At 35.5% G+C, this 18,344-nt stretch overlaps 2 protein-coding genes and 1 non-coding gene across 11 annotated transcripts; 1 reads left to right on the forward strand and 2 right to left on the reverse strand.

Moving 5' to 3' along the window:
• The first annotated feature begins 2,096 nt into the window (after window positions 1-2,096).
• On the forward strand, window positions 2,097-2,169 carry TRNAF-GAA (transfer RNA phenylalanine (anticodon GAA)). Its single transcript has one exon. It is a non-coding gene; the product is annotated as a tRNA-Phe (tRNA).
• Window positions 2,170-4,186: 2,017 nt separating this feature from the next.
• On the reverse strand, window positions 4,187-6,527 carry LOC126727078 (uncharacterized). The gene is made up of 4 exons (XM_050432546.1): window positions 5,949-6,527; window positions 5,361-5,506; window positions 5,167-5,277; window positions 4,187-4,970 (listed from the first exon to the last, which is right to left on the reverse strand). Exons 1-4 carry the CDS (start codon window positions 6,493-6,495, stop codon window positions 4,386-4,388), a joined length of 1,389 nt encoding a protein of 462 aa, XP_050288503.1. The 5' UTR covers window positions 6,496-6,527; the 3' UTR covers window positions 4,187-4,385.
• A 582-nt stretch (window positions 6,528-7,109) lies between these two features.
• Window positions 7,110-17,336, reverse strand: LOC126727079 (uncharacterized). 9 transcript variants are annotated; one of them, XR_007656142.1, is made up of 6 exons: window positions 17,174-17,330; window positions 15,975-16,988; window positions 13,361-13,503; window positions 13,169-13,279; window positions 11,823-12,644; window positions 7,110-7,234 (listed from the first exon to the last, which is right to left on the reverse strand). XR_007656142.1 is itself a non-coding variant. In XM_050432552.1 (5 exons), the coding sequence occupies exons 2-5, from the start codon at window positions 16,933-16,935 to the stop codon at window positions 7,475-7,477; spliced, it is 1,770 nt and encodes a 589-aa protein (XP_050288509.1). In that variant the 5' UTR covers window positions 16,936-16,988; window positions 17,174-17,336; the 3' UTR covers window positions 7,110-7,474. The 9 variants fall into 9 exon arrangements, 8 of the variants coding, with proteins under 8 accessions (XP_050288509.1, XP_050288511.1, XP_050288504.1 ...); XM_050432552.1 differs by lacking the exon at window positions 11,823-12,644 and having other exon boundaries at window positions 7,110-8,062; window positions 13,169-13,246; window positions 17,174-17,336; XM_050432554.1 differs by lacking the exon at window positions 11,823-12,644 and having other exon boundaries at window positions 7,110-8,062; window positions 15,975-16,844; window positions 17,174-17,334.
• Window positions 17,337-18,344: the final 1,008 nt, after the last annotated feature.

The following is an 18,344-nucleotide window of genomic DNA, read 5'->3' on the forward strand; positions in this document are numbered from 1 at the left end:
AAAATGATGATGTAATGAATGATCAACATAGTAATGAGGATGTACCTCATATGAGAGAGATGTTATATATCTTTGTTACTAAACATATAAATTCTTATGTCATCTACTCGGTTTGCATACATTATATTAGAATCAACCTAATTTGAATTGGGTCAAGATGACCAAGCATGATTTCAACTTGGCTCACTCAAAGGCCAGTCAATTTAAACATGACAGTAATAAACATGTTCTTTAAAATCTTGCATCCATAATATGCCATCAAGAATCATTATAAAGGAATCTTCTTATTATGATTAAAGAACTTATTTATTATGAGAATTTTTTTTTTCAAAAGAGAGAAATTTATTAATTTAAATATCTAAACCTTGTGATCAACACCACAACAGTATCCTTTTGATCACCTCTCTATATATGTCCATAATCTACATTAAGCGTACAAGTAATCATTTTTTAATTTCACATAAACTCATCATTGATACTATTTTCTTATGAACCGATTATAATAGACTATATTAACAGCTGTGGAAATATATATATATATTTTTTAAATTGTGCCACTAAACTTATTGATTACACTATGAATTAGGATAATGTGTGTAAGGATTTTAGTGTTGATCCATTCCATAACATTTTATGGTAATAAATTCAAATTTATTGATATAATTTTATCTATTTGAAAATCTAGTTAGTTTTTTAGTTTATATTTAGAGCTACTCAAAGAAATGCTTACTAAAGAGGTTTGCTTGAGCGAAGGTCGAGATCGATTAAGTGCGATGTGAGGTGTGCGCAAGCAAGATGGTAAACTTGCTTAAGTGGAACATTAAAGGTCCGAGATTTTGCATGTCTCTCGCTTGAGTGAGGTCGTAAAAATATACTTTCCTAATCTACTTTCCGAAGTGGTTTCTCCATTAAAGATATTCTTCTTTGATTTTCCATTTCGTCACCAAATGTTATGTCATGCTTAATTATGCTTTTTATATTACTTATTGATTTGTTAATTGCTTAGTGAAAAATTAATTGTCTGAGTGGATCACTTCACCAATATAATTTGATAATTTTTCTCATTAATTCACATTGGGGTCTAAACAGAAATTTCAATGTTCAATCTTATTTAATTATATGAAAATTTTAAGGAAGACTCTAACTTGCTTCTAGCCATCAAAATAACAATATAAACTCACCACGACAACAATATAAATGCAGAAAAATGAGATGGACTCCAAGAATCATCTAGCCATTATAAAGATTCAATCTTTATCTCAAAAAATTTAAAATAAATTTCAAATAGACTCTAACTTGCATCCAGCCACCAAAACAACAATATAAACTCACCAAGACAATAATATAAATGCAGAAAAATGATCAAACATCAAATAAGATAAGCATAAACAAGTTTACAGATATACATCTGTTTTGGCAAGATAGAAACAGAGATGCTCTGAAGCTGAACTTGTTCTTTGAACCTTCTATGAAGCTTTTTTTTTTTTTTGGGGGGGGGGGGGGGGGGTTAAAATCTGCGAAGCTTTGAACGTGCAACCTTTGTCTCACTTTTCCCTCCTAAAATGTCTTTTTTGTTTTCCAGAAGAACTTGCACGGATAACCTCTATTTCACTTTTCCCTCCTAAAAGGGTTTTTTTTTGTTTTCCAGTACAATTTGTCCGGTTGAGTTAAACAACCCTCTAGTTTAAGTGTTGAACCTAAGTTAAGTGTGTTTTAACATTTTAAATGACGTGGCACGTTTTTGAGCATTGATCATTTAAAAAAAAATCCTCACCGTGAATTGGAGCCTCTCCATTTCAAAGGGAAATGGAGAGGATCCGGATCCCTTCTAAACTCAAGCTTATGTCAAGAAGATTGGGCTTAAAAAAAAAAAAAAAAAAAAAAAAAAGAAACACCCTTAACATAAGCTTGAGTTTAGAAGAGGTTAAGAAGATTGGGTTTAGTGGGATTTGGCCCAATTGACTAATCTTATCATCTGGATCTGATTGCGAGGACATAGATCAGAGGCCCATTAATAATTTCATACAAAGAAATTGAGGTGTTTTATCCTATTTTATTGAATAAATTATAAATATTTAAACATATATCAACAAGATGCGGGGATAGCTCAGTTGGGAGAGCGTCAGACTGAAGATCTGAAGGTCGCGTGTTCGATCCACGCTCACCGCATTTTAATTCGTTTTTTAATTATATTTTTTTAAAGCTTATAATTTTGAAACCAAAATGGTATTAACTTGGTATGGAGGAAAGGACAACCTTTTTAGATCTCAAAATCCTAATCTCCATATTATATATCACAGAAAGTGATAAACGTTTATCACTTTCTATCCAATTTAACTTGCATCAAGATTCAAGTATGCCTTTTGTTCTCTCTTGGGACCTAAATTTGTTATAATTAGTATTGTCTTTTGCTCTTAAAAGAGCCCAGAACTATGTTAAATTTACAGTGAGCTATAAAACTTATTCTGCTCTATAATATTAACTCAGTGGAGCTGAATATAATGTCATCCATATGAGAAACAACTGATCAAATTTTTCATTCAAGATTACATATAATCCATCAACTCCATGCATCAAGTTACCGCAGAGTGTGGAAAATATATATTCACTACTTCAACAGGCACCTGACCTAAGCTATAGTTCGATTTCATGGTCTACTAAGTATTGCACCTGAGTATATAACATTACAAACTTGTGAAATTTCTACAAGTGTTTGCCTTTAATACTGTCTTGCAGGCCCATGTTAATAACACAGGCGTAAACATCTGGTGTTCCAAATTATGAAATTGAGGACAGATATCTCGTAACAGTGTTTGTAGACATCGAACTCATGGACTGTATTGGCAGTTCAGCATCAACATTTTTCCTTTCTCACAAAGGCCAGGCATGAAGTTGCACTTTGCAGAATCCTGTATGACTATCTTAGCCTAGAAGCTCCTACATCTCGGTAGTTGAATGAATAAAAGCAGGGTATAGAACCTGCTGCAAATATCATTGATATTAGCCAACCCGTTGCTGTCCTAGCAAACGAACATAAGAACTACAACAAAGGATATTTCCTATGTTCTTGCATCATCATCTCTGGCGTATGACAAAACTTGTTAACTTATTGTTATGGCTTCATGATGCAGGTAGATAAGGGGTATGTGTTTAGACTTGGGGTTTAGAAAGAAGTGAGAGTTGATTAGAGGGCTTTTAGGTGGACAAACCTCTGCACAAAGAACTTATCTCTGAAATTTAGCACTAAAGGCAAAGCGAAATTCTTATTCATCAACAAAAACTGATTTACAATTGGCATTACAGGTACTTACTCTACTAGCTACACAAGCAGCCAAGCTTTGCTAAGTGGTTCCTACTGTAACAGAATTAGTTACAGTTAACAGACACATTACCTAATACATTCATGCGCACTAATTGTTGCAATCAACTAAACTACAACTACTTGTTACAATCAAATAAACTACAACGAAAACACTAACATGACACTAAAACACGACTCAATTCAGCTGCTGCCCTGAAGAATATCCACTAATATTGCTGTATTTTCTGCCCTTCTAAATGCTGCATACATGAAATTACTGCTGGTTGTCGATTTAGATTACAATTAAAACTTCATGATAAAGACGCTCCTGCATCACTACACCACTTGTTGATAACAAAAAAAACCTATGTTTTGATTGTTTTGGCAAGCACATTGTCATGTCTGTCTTTGTTATTCTTCCAACCAAAAGATATAAGATGAAATTTTCACCTCTTTTATTTCCCCCTTGAATATTTTCTACAGCTTTATCTAGTTGCAGAAAATACCAAGCCCCCTCTCCCTCTATTTTTCCATTTGCAGCCAGTGTAATGTGCAAACTTACAACAAGAAATCAGCTAGTTCCAGACAGTCAAACAGAAGTCAATTACAAAGCTCCAACATAGATGTTAACTGACGACATGCAAGATACTCAATTATGCCAAGATAGGCCGGACCTAGTGGCAGTGATCATAAAAGCCACTAGTTCACCTCACCAATCACCTTTCTGACCAACCCAGCAACGTTGCTAGGTTCCACCCCACTCAGCTAAGTAGCCACATTTCAAATTACTAGAAAAGAAAATCTTCTTGAGAGGACATCCAAGAAGGTTCTGGAAAAATCTATGACTTGAAGTTAGCGATGACATGACAAAATAGTCAATTAGCATTCCAGAAATTAGCAGTGCACCTGAAAGTATATCATTTTATCACAAGGTCTGCATACAAAAAGCAAAGCAAGATGCCCCTCATTTACATCATTTAATCTGTAACTATACAAAATTGAATGCAAAAGCATGCACAGAGGCACTGCCTAGAAAGCATCATTAGTTAACAAAGCTTCACCATTTACAAAAACCAAAAACACATTACAGGCTAGAGATTGTCAAAAGCAAGCCATAATGATCACTAGGAAGAACGGGAAGCTCCAGCTTCTTGACCTCCTTCCTCACTTTCTTCTCCTTGCTATATGATAGACCTGGTATTGCATCCATCCCAATCATGTCAATTCCACTGATCTTGAAATCACGCAGATTACAAATAAATCGATCTAGCCGTTTTTGTAATGTACGGTTACCAGACAACATCTGGTTGGACTTGGTATCATATGTCCATCCATTTTCCCCTGGCCTTAACTCTTGCCATGCATCGACCCATCCATCAGGAAAAGGAAACTGACCATCTAACTTGTCATCCCAATTCATGTCACCACCATAAACCACATTTGGATTCTTTTTAAGAAAGTTGATTGCCTCCTTTGCCTGCTCTACACGTTCCTTGCTGTACATCTGATCCCATTTCGGGGGTGCTGGGCAGGGACTCTCAAGATGGCTAGTAGCAACAACAAAAGTCTTGCCCCTCTGGACTTCAACCTCAGCAACAGATAGTTCTCTCCCCATTATAGAATTGGTAAAGGGTTTACAGCTGAAGGATTTCACGGGCAGTTTGCTTAACTGCATATCATTTAATTGACACATCACATATTGATACCACATAATCATCAATTAAATGAATCATGCAACTTGCTAAATCAACAATGACTTACCAGGAGGTGATCCAAACATCGGATCCATCTATCATGCCTAAAAGTATGATAAATCAACATAAAAATGTGAACTTTTACACTATAAGGGGTGATCAAAATGTTACCAGCATGCAAAAGTAAGGTCTTGAGTTCGCCATCTCAGTTGAAACTGAGCAATGATATACCTTCCACCAGCTGGAATGGCAGAAAATATCATATATATTAGGAGTAACCTCCTGCAGAGCAAAGTGACCATAAGTAAGATGTACTTATATATAAAGTTAAACAAATGAGAAGGAAAGATAGAGAGAGAGATTGCCTGAAAACAGATGAGTTCTGGGGAATGCAGTTGGATAAGGTCACCAAGGGCTTTCATCCTCTTATGCATTTCCAAATCTTCTCGAAACCAAACATTATAGCTCAAAATCTTCAATGAACTAGGTACGGTTCCTTGACCAGTTTCCTCTGCCACACATTTAACTAGTCTTTCATAATGTGCAACTAAAAACCCCTAGATTGTGTTTGAATGCGAGAATTTAAAGAACAATTGCAAATATAAACTACTTGATATAAAGTTAACAACACATGATGACTCCAGTCTAATTTAACACAATCCCGATCACCCACAACAGGGCCAAAAACCCATATTTACAACATTACTCCATTAGAGCATAAAACAACACAAGTTCATTAAAACCCACAAGCCAATACACAAAAATCCAAACTTTAAAACCAAAGATTACCAAAAATCACACAACACAGTCACAGCCATACTGGACGCCTAAACCCAGTTCAAAAATCCACATTTGTACCATAAAAGCACAAAACAAAGCAAACCCAATTAAACCCACAAGCCAAAAAAAAAAAAAATCCAAACTTTCTCAAACCAAAGATAATCAAAACTCACCCAGCACAGCCTCGGCCTTATTGGAAGCCTTGATCCCTCTAAACCCACCAAATTCAGCAGAATCTTCATCAACCACAACTGGGTCCCCCGCCTTCCTCTTGTTGCAACGCTGCAGGGGCAAGAAAACTGACCCCACCCCAGAATCCAAACCCTCATCCTCAACATCAATTTCTTTCAAATCCTCAAAGCTGGACAAGGAAGACACAGAGGCCCTCGTGCCACAGACCTCACAGCTTCCGCTCTTGTAAAGGTTCAAGAAAGTGCAGGCCTTGCATGACCATTTAGGGGCTGAAGGAGAAGGAGGTGGTGATGAAGATGATGATGATGAAGAAAAAGGAGTTAAGCAGATTTCGCAAGTGGGTTTTTGATTTTGAGAAGTGGGGTTGATGAAAGTGCACTTTTTGCAGGTCCAAGAAGAAGAAGACGAAGACGACATTGTTAGAAATGAAAAGAGAGGAGAGGCTTTTCTAGGGTTTATTGGTTTGTGATGTAGAAGAAGAGAAGTGAATGTGAATGGGGCACTGATTATAAGCTTTGGGATTGCCATTCAAAATTGGCTTGCCGCTTTTGCTGTAACTCTGTGCTTCTTTGTTGTACACTTGTACTAGTTGTGATTTGATTGAACTTGTCGTTTGCAGTAAACGATTAGTCGTTTTAGATTGGGAAATGCAGAAGTAGTCCACTAATTTTTTTTTTTTTTTTTTGATAGGAAGTCCACTATTTATTTTGAACTCATGTTTTTCTTTTCTTTTTCTTTTTCAATTGAACATTAGTACCACCATACGAGGTTCAAGGGATAGCTCATAACTCAACTGTAATGACATCCCATTGAACATATATTTAATTATTTATATATGAGTTTATTTATATTTTATTGTGTGTAATGAACTCCTTTTCATTTCAACATGGTATTAGAACTATTCGATCTTGGCTCATAGTAAAATTTTAATTCTTTTTTTTCATCACCATAAAAGTGCTTTTTCTCTCTTGTTTTGGTCTTCTCTAATATGTCCTCATATAGTCTAAAAAGTGTGGTACACATTAGGACTAAAACAAATGACATAATGAGCCTAATTCTTCAAAATTCCGCGATCCTATATCAATCGAGATTAATTCTCGGTGGATCCAAATTAATTTTATATAGTTGACAAAAACAAGTCATAGAAAAAAAACACATGCATTCAACACCATTGATAATACAAAGAGGAAAAGAAATACAACTACAGTTGCACTGTAACAATCATTTCCCATGCCAACATGACAGTACACCAGCATAAACTTCTAAACTTCATAAGCCTTCAATACAAAACCAAACTTTTTTTGAAGTAATACAGAAACTTCATACAACATTACAGGAGCATCACAGGATTATAGAAGCTGTACACATCAATATAATACAAGAGTTTGCAGGATGGTGGACACAGTAGTAATGACACACCTAGCATCTCTTTCTTTCTTTTTTGGAGGGGCAATGGAAACACTCAAACACCTAGCTTTTAAAAGTGTTACAATGCCAAGCCAATAATTTACTGGATATTAATTCCTAAGAGCAAGCCATAATGATCACTAGGCAATACTGGACGCACCAACTTTCGGACCCTTTTTCTTACCTTCTTCTCCTTCATATATGACACTCCTGGTATAGCCTCCACTCCTATCATGTTGATTGCACTTAATTTGAAATCACATAGATTGCAAATAAATCTATCTAGCCGCTTTTGCAAAGGCCGGTTATAAGACAACATTGGATTGGACACAGTATCATATGTCCATCCATTTTCACCGGGCCTTAATTCTGCCCAGGCATCAATCCATCCATCAGGTGAAGGAAACCTTCCATCCAATTTTTCATCCCAATTCATGTCACCACAAAAGACCACATTTGGAAATTTCTTAAGAAGGTTAACAGCCTCCTTTGCCTGAGCTATACGTTCCTCACTGTGCATTTGATCCCATGTAGGAGGGCCAGGGCAGGGGTTCAAAAAATGGCTTGTGGCTACAGTCAACAATTTCCCCCTCACTTCAATCTCTGCCATGCACAGTTCATTCAGCATTCTAGAACTGCTGAACGGTAACGGTTTGCGGCTGAAGGATTTTACTGGAAGTTTGCTCAACTGCAATTGACAAATCAAGTTAGGCTCCAACACTACCTTAAATATGAACATTGAAGTAACAAATTATTTGACATGCAGAAAAATCATATCCCGAATAATACATCCTGAGACAAGTAGCCCGAAAGAGAGTGCACTATATAAGCAAGATAAAATTTATAGTATAAAAGAAATTCACAAAAACAATCACATTATGGGATTTACCACCTTAAAAGGTCAAATATAACCAAAATATATGAAATTAATCATTTGAGAAGATGAGTAGATTTCTCAAGAATTGGGTGGCACCGTAGCGGCCGTATTAATTTTCTATATTTTTCTTTGAGCATTATACACAGCAAGAAGACATTATACTGTTAACACCAAAATGCCCCCTACCCCAATGTACTTTCATGGAAAAAATTCTAGAAAGACCTAACTAAAAGAGAAAGAGAACCGAACAAAAGAACCTGATTTATCCAACAGACTGCAGTATCCCTCCACTAAGTAACCTCCCATGGTTTCTACATGCTTGCATTGCAACTATGTTGGCCAACCTAAATTTGCAAAGGATGCACAATATCTTACCTGCATGCAGAAATCTATTGTTGTACTGGCCATTTGATCTGAAACTGAGCAATTATATGTGTTCCACCAGCTTGATGCCTTTAAAATGTCATATATATCAAGTGTAATCTCCTGTACGGCATATATATTCTGGTCATAAATATGATGAATAGTTAATTGGAAACGACCTATAAGATGAAGCCAAAATGGCACACCTGGAAACAAATGACATCAGGAGAATGCAATTGAATAAGTTCACCAAGAGCCTCCACCCTCTTTTGTATCTCCACATCTCCGAACCACACATTGTAACTCAGAATTTTCACTGAACTTGAAACCATGCTCAAACAATTTCTCTCTGCCACAAACACAGTTTTTTTAGAAATTCATATCAATAATAACAAAAGACTCCAACATAGGAACATTGAAAATCTGAGTTAGATGTGACCATTAAATATGGTAAATAATATTCATTAAAATAACTCATTATAATAGGCATCAATTTCCTCCAACAATATGAGATTAGGAGAACTGATAACAATTGATGGTTTTAGTTACAACCTCTCTCTAGTCATTATGCTCTATTAGAATCTCTTATTCTTTCTCACCACTAGGAAGGGAAGCCTTACTTTTAAAAGGTCGTACCCAATACACAAAACTCTCACTTTTGCAGAATCCTAAAAGGTCATTCACATTTATTTGAAATTTCATAAAATGATTCAAACACAAACAATTTGTCGCTGCCCGCTCCAGCACAAAGGCTGAGTACCGAGCCTTCGTTGTCACTACTTCTGAAATTCTATGGCTTCAATGGTTCTTGGTTGATATGGGTGCCCCGCAGTCCACTAATTCTTCCATCCACTGTGACAACTGGAGTTCTATCCGCATTACTCACGACAATTTTGTCACAAGCTCGCCAAAGACATTGAGATAAATTGCCACTTTATTTGTCATAGTCTTCAGCATAATAGCCTCCTTTTGTAAACCTTTTTCTTCTGAAGATCAACTTGCTAACATGTTTACTAAATTTCATTCAACCAGTCATCTCCGTGATCTAATTTCCAAACTCAATCTGGTTTCTTCCGCACCGCCTTCAGTTTGAGGGGGGAATGTTAGCGTATCTGTCATTACTATGATGTTCATATGTATAGGCCAGAACAATGACCTGAATCAAGGCATATCAATTAAACTTGATTCAAGACATAATTAAGGCTCCTAGGTCAACGCTATCCCTCATTACTCTCTTGGTAAGTTTTATATATATATATATATATATATATATATTCATGTCCTATATATAGACAAATATATACTGAATATGGAGATTTTCATATTCAATAACTCTTGTTCTTTATCTTTTATTTTTCATACTTTGCAGAGAAATTGAAAATCAAACTGGTACATTATCAAATCATCAATACATGTTACCAAAGTAAAAGTTGAGGGGAATCGGTGAATCACCTTCTCCTTCATTGTCCTGTAGCTTATGAGTTGTGGTCCATGGTTTTTTGTTTTTTTGGTATTCATTGGGTTATGCCATATAAAGTTAGTGAGTTGTTGGCTTCTTGGCAGGGAAGGTTTGGTAGGCATTGAAATATAGATTTGTGGAGATCTGCGCCGCATTGTTTGTTTCGGTGCTTATGGCCGGAGCGGAATGCTAGATACTTTGAGGATTGTGAATGCTCTATTCTTTACATTAAATCTTTCTTTTTCCAAACTCACCTTGATTGAAGTGTAGTTTTGCCTTTTTATTCTAGTTTTTCTCTCTAATCTTATTGATCGTTTTAATCTAGGCTCTTGATTTGTGCCACTCTAGTACACTTCCAGGGTATTTGGTTCAATTTTTTCTAATTCTCCACGCATTCACAAACAAAAGTAATTGAAGGAGTCCAATAGGTTTAATAGTGATTGAGAATACACTATTTCCCTTGTTTATCTCATGTATTCACAAATGAAAGTCGCTTTATGTAAGTCTTAAGTATGGACCAAATGGACTGAATAGGACCGAACTGAACAGACTGGACTGAATAGAACCAAATTAGACCGAAGTATACAGATTGGATAGAAGGGGGCCGAATAGGACTGACGTGGACATATTGGACTGAATAGAAGCAATGTGGATTGAATAGGACCGAAGTAGACTGAATGAAACCAAAGTGGACAAAAGGACCAAATAGGACTAAAGTGGACAAAATAGACCGAATAGGACCACAGTGGATAGCATAGACCGAATAGGACCATAGTGAATATAATAGAACCAATGTGCACCGAATAGAGCCAAAGTGGACTGATTGGACTAAATTGGACTGAAGTAGACAAAATTAGACCAAATGAACCGAATATAACTTTAGTGGACAGAATAGACTAACTAGGACCGAATAAGAAAAATTGGACCAAAGAGGACATAATGGACCGAATAAGATTTTTGAATATTAATAATTTTTATTGCATTTTTATGGCTCATATTTCTAATTTCTAATGTCTATTTTAGTATTTTCTTTGTATTTTTTTAACTCAAAACTAAAGAGTTTAGCCCAAATAAAATAAAATTTCATACTTTTGAATCCAAAAATTATGAAAAAAAGAAGAAGAAGTATTTTTGAGCTAAACTTGAAAAGAAACCCTACAAAAAGGATCAATTTAAGACCCAATTAGTCCAAAATGGACTGAAGTGGGACCGAAATTGACCAAGCGGACCGAATTGGACCAAGTGGAATGAATTAGACAGAAGTAGACCTAATTGGATCGAATTGAACCAAAATAGACCTAATTGAACCAAATGGAAATTGTTTAACTTTTACGGAGAACAAATTATATTCAAAAAAATTTTGAGATAAAATTATTCTTTATATTACAATACAAAATAATTATTTATTCTCACACATTGCGTGGGTTTGCAACTAGTACAATTTAGCAAGTGTGGCACACATTAGGACTAAAACAAATGACATAATGAGCCTAATTCTTCAAAATCTGGAATTCAAGATCGATTGAAATCTCGGTCGATCCAAATTAATTTTATATGGTTGACAAAAACAAGTCATAGTAAAAAAACACATGCATTCAACACCATTTATAATACAAAGAGGAAAAGAAATGCAACTACAGTTACATAACGTAGCATTAGACTAGCAGTGGTGCGGCAGTAGTGTTATCAACACACTGTAACAATCACTTACCGTACCAATATGACAGTACACCAGCGTAAACTTCTAACCATCATAAGCCTTACAATACAAACCAAACTTTTTTTTGAAGTAAAACAGAAACTTCACACAACAATTAAGGAGCATCACAGGATTACAGAAGCTGTACACATCAATATAATACAAGAGTTTGCAGGATGGGGAACACAGTAGTAACGACACACCAAGCATCTCATTCTTTCTTTTTTTTGGAGGGGTAATGGAAACACTTAAACACCTAGCTTTTAAAAGTGTTATCATGCCAAGCCAATCATTTACTGGACATTAACCCCTAAGAGCAAGCCATAATGATCACTAGGCAATACAGGAAGCATCAACTTTCGGACCCATCTTACCTTCTTCTCCTCCTTATATGACACTCCTGGTTTAGCCTCCACTCCTATCATGATAATTGCATTTAATTTGAAATCACACAGATTGCAAATAAATCTATCTAGCCGCTTTTGCAAAGGCCGGTTACAAGACAACATTGGATTGGAAACAGTATCATATGTCCATCCATTTTCACCGGGCCTTAAATCTACCCAGGCATCAATCCATCCATCAGATAAAGGAAACTTTCCATCCAAATTTTCATCCCAATTCATGTCACCACAAAAGACCACATTTGGAAATTTCTTAAGAAGTTTAACAGCCTCCTTTGCCTGAGCTATACGTTCCTCACTGTGCATTTGATCCCATTTAGGAGGGGCAGGGCAGGGGCTCTCAAGATGGCTTGTGGCTACAATCAACAATTTCCCCCTCACTTCAATCTCTGCCATGCACAGTTCTCTCAGCATTGTAGAATTGCTGAACGGTTTGCAGCTGAAGGATTTTACTGGAAGTTTGCTCAACTGCAATTGACAAATCAAGTTAGGCTCCAACACTACCTTAAATATGAACATTGAAGTAACAAATTATTTGACATGCAGAAAAATCATATCTCGAATAACACTTCCTGAGACAAGTAGCCCAAAAGAGAGTGCACTATAGAAGCAAGATAAAATTTATAGTATAAAAGAAATTCACAAAAACAATCACATTATGGGCTTTACCACCTTAAAAGGTCAAATATAATAAAAATATGTGAAATTAATCATTTGAGAAGATGAGTAGATTTCTCAAGAATTGGGTAGCGCCATAGCAGCAAGAAGATATATTATACTGTTAACACCAAAATGCCCCCTACCCCAATGTACTTTCACGGAAAAAGTTCTAGGAAGACCTAACGAAAAGAGAAAGAGAACCGAACAAAAGAACCTGATTTATCCAACAGACTGCAGTATCCCTCCACTAAGTAACCTCCCATGGTTTCTACATGCTTGCATTGCAACTATGTTGGCCAACCTAAATTTGCAAAGGATGCACAATATCTTACCTGCATGCAGAAATATCTTCTTGTACTGGCCATTTGATGTGAAACTGAGCAATTATATGAGTTCCACCAGCTTGATACCTTAAAAATGTCATAAATATCAAGAGTAACCTCCTGTACGGCATATATTCTGGTCATAAATATGATGAATAGTTAATTGGAAACGACCTATAAGATGAAGCCAAAATGGCACACCTGGAAACAAATGACATCAGGAGAATGCAATTGAATAAGTTCACCAAGAGCCTCCATCCTCTTATGTATCTCCAAATCTCCGAACCACACATTGTAACTCAGAATTTTCACTGTACTTGAAACCATTCTCAAACTATTCCTCTCTGCCACAAACACAGTTTTTTTAGAAATTCATATCAATTATAACAAAAGACTCCAACATAGCAACATTAAAAATCTAAGTTAGATGTGACAATTAAATTTGGTAAATAATATTCATAAAAATAACTCATTATAATTGGCATCAATGTCCTCCAAAAACATGAGATTAGGAGAACTGATAACAATCGATGATTTTAGTTACAACCTCTCTCTAGTCATTATGCTCTATTAGAATCTCTTATTCTTTCTCGCCACCAGGAAGGGAAGCCTTACTTTTAAAAGGTCGTACCTAATGCACAAAATTCTCACTTTTGCAGAATCCTAAAAGGTCATTAACATTTATTTGAAATTTCATAAAATGATTCAAACACAACAATTTGTCGTTGCCCACTCCAGCATAAAGGCTGAGTACCGAGCCTTCATTGTCACTACTTCTGAAATTCTATGGCTTCAATGGTTCTTGGTTGATATGGGTGCCCCACGGTCCACTAATTCTTCCATCCACTGTGACAACTGGAGTGCTATCCGCATTACTCACGACAATGTTGTCACCAGCTCACCAAAGACATTGAGGTAAATTGCCACCTTATTTGTCATCGTCTTCAGCATAATAGCCTCCTTTTTTAATCCTTTTTCTTCTGAAGATCAACTTGCTAACATGTTTACTAAATCTCATTCACCCACTCATCTCCGTGATCTAATTTCCAAACTCAATCTGGTTTCTTCCGCACTGCCTTCAGTTTGAGGGGGGGAATGTTAGCATATTTGTCATTACTATGATGTTCATCATATGTATAGGCCAGAATTATGACCTGAATCAAGGCATATCAATTAAACTTGATTCAAGACATAATTAAGGCTCCTAGGTCAACGCTATCCCTCATTACTCTCTTGGTAAGTTATATATATATATATATATATATTCATGTCCTATATATAGACATATATACTGAATATGGAGATTTTCATATTCAATAACTGTTGTTCTTTATCTTTTATTTTTCATATTTTGCAGAGAAATTGAACATCAAACTGGTACATTATCAAATCATCAATACGTGTTACCAAAGTAAAAGTTGAGGAGAATTGGTGAATCACCTTCTCCTTCATTGTCATGTAGCTTATGAGTTGTGGTCCATGGTTTTTTGGTTTATTGGTATTCATTGGGTTATGCCATATAAAGTTAGTGAGTTGTTGGCTTCTTGGCAGGGCAAGTTTGGTAGGCATCGAAATATAGATTTGTGGAGGTTTGTGCCGCATTGTTTGTTTTGGTGCTTATGGCGAGAGCGGCACACTAGATGCTTTGAGGATTGTGAACAGTCCATTTTTGACATTAAATCGTTTTTTTTTCTATACTCTCCTTGATTGGAGTGTAGTTTTTGCCTTTTTATTCTAGTTTTTCTCTCTCCGATCTTATTGATCATTGTAATCTAGGCTCTTGACTTGTGCCACTCTAGTACACTTCTAGTGTACCTGGTTCCTTTTTTCTAATAAAATTTCTTACGTTACTTCTCAAAAAAAACTCAAGAACCAGCCCAGCAGCACTTTCTGCTGTCATTACCTTCCCAGGAGAACTCCTGAAAAGCATATGGGATTAGGCAATTCCTTCTTTGTGTATATAGCACAAGAGACAGGCAAATTTTCCCACAAGGGAAATTTCACCTAAAGTCTTAGTATTCCTCTCAACAGCCTAGTTGTCCTTGAGAGTTGAGACACTCTTACAATTTTAGGTTTCTGTTAGCTTCTGTTTTGGCTTACTGAAGTTTGAGCTCATCTTAGTTGCAGTGTACTTGACATATAACAAATATAAATATTGATAAGTAACATATAACAAATATTATATATAGTATAAGAACTTGATTAAGGAGAATTTTGGCTAAAAGGAAGTGTATGAAACGGTCTCATCCACAAACCTTGTTGCCAGATATATCAGAATTAAAAAAAAAAAAAAAAAAAAAAAAAAAAAAATCAGCACCAAGCAAAGATTATAAACATTTTCTATAAGTGACAACTAGAAGCAGTTTCAATCTTGAGAGGCAATAACAAAAGAAAGTACAAAGAAGTGCAAATTCAAGTCAAAAATGAGCAGAATGACATTCTGATGCTCAAGAACACAATGTCAGCAATCAATTTGTTAATTGCTATCAATTTCATGCTATAAAGATCCAATATGATAATTCTATTGGACAAATAGAATACACCAAATCAATGCTTTTACGTTCATTAGCTACTAGAAGATTAATATATTTGCAGATACAATCAACAGATCATTAAATGGAATAAAAGAACTTGATGTCGAAAGATATAAAATTTACCAACTTTTAAGGATTAATAAGCACCATCAACATCATATAAAGTGATAACTCAAAAGAAATAGGTAAGATGGACAAGAATTTGAGCAAGTCATAAATGCACTAAATACAAAATCCAAGATGAAAATGAAATGCTTATAGTGACTGGAAAATACACAGACCTCTTCTGAACGGAGGCAGATATTTGCCACGTTCTAGTGGAGATTGACCAGAAAGCTCAGATTCCAGTTGAGACTTAAGCATGGATTTATGAAGATCGCACTGGTCAGTAGAGAGAGCAGGTTGATTGTTATCTGGCGTCAAAGATGATGCAAGCCTCAACAAAGAGAAAGATGGCCGATAGTCTTTGTCTGACTGCTGGATAGGATCCTGGATAGATGGCTGACATCCACCAAATTGGGGAGAATCCTTTTGACTTATATTGCTTCTCTTTGTCTGATCATTGTTCATCTTCTTGGCAGGAAAATCTTTGTCATGGAATGATAGAGATGAAAATTTATCATATGTTAGTCTATGCTCCACAAATAGCAACTCTCGCACAGCTTCAGGAACAGTTGGTAGAGGGGAACGTTCCAGCATAGACTTTCTAATATACTCATCAAATTCATCTGGTAAAGCCATGAGAAGCTGAACCAGCCGAGACTCTTCACGGTATTTCTTGTAACTCTCTAAATCACTCAATTCCTTTGGCTCCATCTCATCTAATTGCTGCCAATAACATTGCAAAAAACAATATAATCCAGCAAGGGAAAAACCACTTTGTTTCACAGCCTCAATTTCCCTCTCCAACCGATACGTTTTAGCCAAATTCGATTCATCATGATGGGCATACAACCATGCCAAGTAGTCCCATGCATCCTTGGCAGAGTTTATATTAGCCAAAAGTTTCTTAAGGGAACGATCAACATACAAGTCGATAATTGACCGTGCTGTTGCATTCATAGATTCCCAATGCTTAATCAAGTTTAAGTAATTTTTATTTTTGGGGTCAGGATGAGTCGCTAATCCACTTACATAGTCCCACAGTTCTCCTTCAATCTCGAAACGCATCATATATGACCATAGTAGATAATTAGTTCCATCCGATTTGAGTGAACCAGCATCATCCGGGTCGTAATCCATAACCAAAAACAAGTTTCTCAATCAAAATGCAAAGATACTTGGAAATCTAACACCTACAATATTACAAACTCGTAAAGAATATAATTGCTTTCATGCAGAGTCCTTAAAAGAAAAATTCATGATCAAGTTTAGCTAGTCAATAATTAACATCTAATAAAATACATTAGAAGTCTAGCATTGACAATTAAGATGAAGAACAGAAACAAGAATTGAACACGAGTTGGAGCTGAGGACTAACCGGATTGAGAGGACCATTACTAAGTCTCAAAGCTTCAAATTAGAGCTCTGAGGAACTGACTCTTTTTTCTTTTTCCATACATGACAAACAGTCTTTATTCTTTAACTCTTTAACCAACTTTAACTTTACTCTCAGGACAGGGACCAGTGAATTCAAGGATACGGGGTTGTCGTTTTAGTTAACGACTCGTTTTGACCGAATGATTTTATATGTAACTATGTAAGTACGTACCCAAGCTTATCTCCAAGAGTCCAGTCCATTTAGTTCTAACAAACACATTGGTCTTCGGCCTTTTTATGATCCTGAGCCTATTTTCCTATGAATAAGATTTTATAACGATTAAATGCTCATGTAAACCCAGACCTTATTTTATTGATGAGCTTTACTAGGCTTTTCATGCCTAAATCCATATTCTTTGTGTTAGGAAGTGGGGACGCAACAAATTGTCACTATATCTATATCTATACTACTATTTAAGGGGTTGCACCTGTTTGAACCGGATTTTTTTTTGTTCCAAAATACCCACACATTCTTATGTTTAAGTAGATACAAAATTAAAGGATAATTTGATAAAACTATTTTTTTTTTTTTTTTTTGTTCCAAAATACCCACACATTCCTATCTTTAAGTAAAGACAAAACTAAAGGATAATTTGGTAAAACTATGTCTTTTAACTCTTGCATAAATATTGCCTATAAAATAAAACCATTCTCTGTTCAAGTATTTGAAATGCTCCAACTACCCATGTTCCTTCCGTCAATAAACTCACGTTTGCAAATTTTATTTATTTATTTTTTTTTTTTTTGTTTACCTTTATCAAGGCTTAACCGTTTTAACATTAATAAAAAATCCATTTTTTTTTTAATTTGCAATTTCTTACTCTAATCTCAAGTTACTTTTAAATTTTTTTATTAACTAAAAAAAATAAAAAGAAAGGAAACGATTACTTTTTTTTTTTTTTTTTTTCTTTTTGTGTGAAAGTAAACTTCTTCTATTTGAATTCTAATAAAACATTTGCGTACTCCACGTAAAACACTATCTACAAAATAGGACCACACTCCCAATACACTTACGTTAGTTTTCAAACTCAAACCGCTTCTTCTTCAATTCTCCAATTCTCTCATTCAGTGTTAATCTTCTTTTCACCATTATTATCATCGTTAAGAAACTC

The sequence above is a fragment of the Quercus robur genome, chromosome 5, assembly GCF_932294415.1.
Source record: "Quercus robur chromosome 5, dhQueRobu3.1, whole genome shotgun sequence".
Classification (NCBI taxonomy): domain Eukaryota; kingdom Viridiplantae; phylum Streptophyta; class Magnoliopsida; order Fagales; family Fagaceae; genus Quercus; species Quercus robur.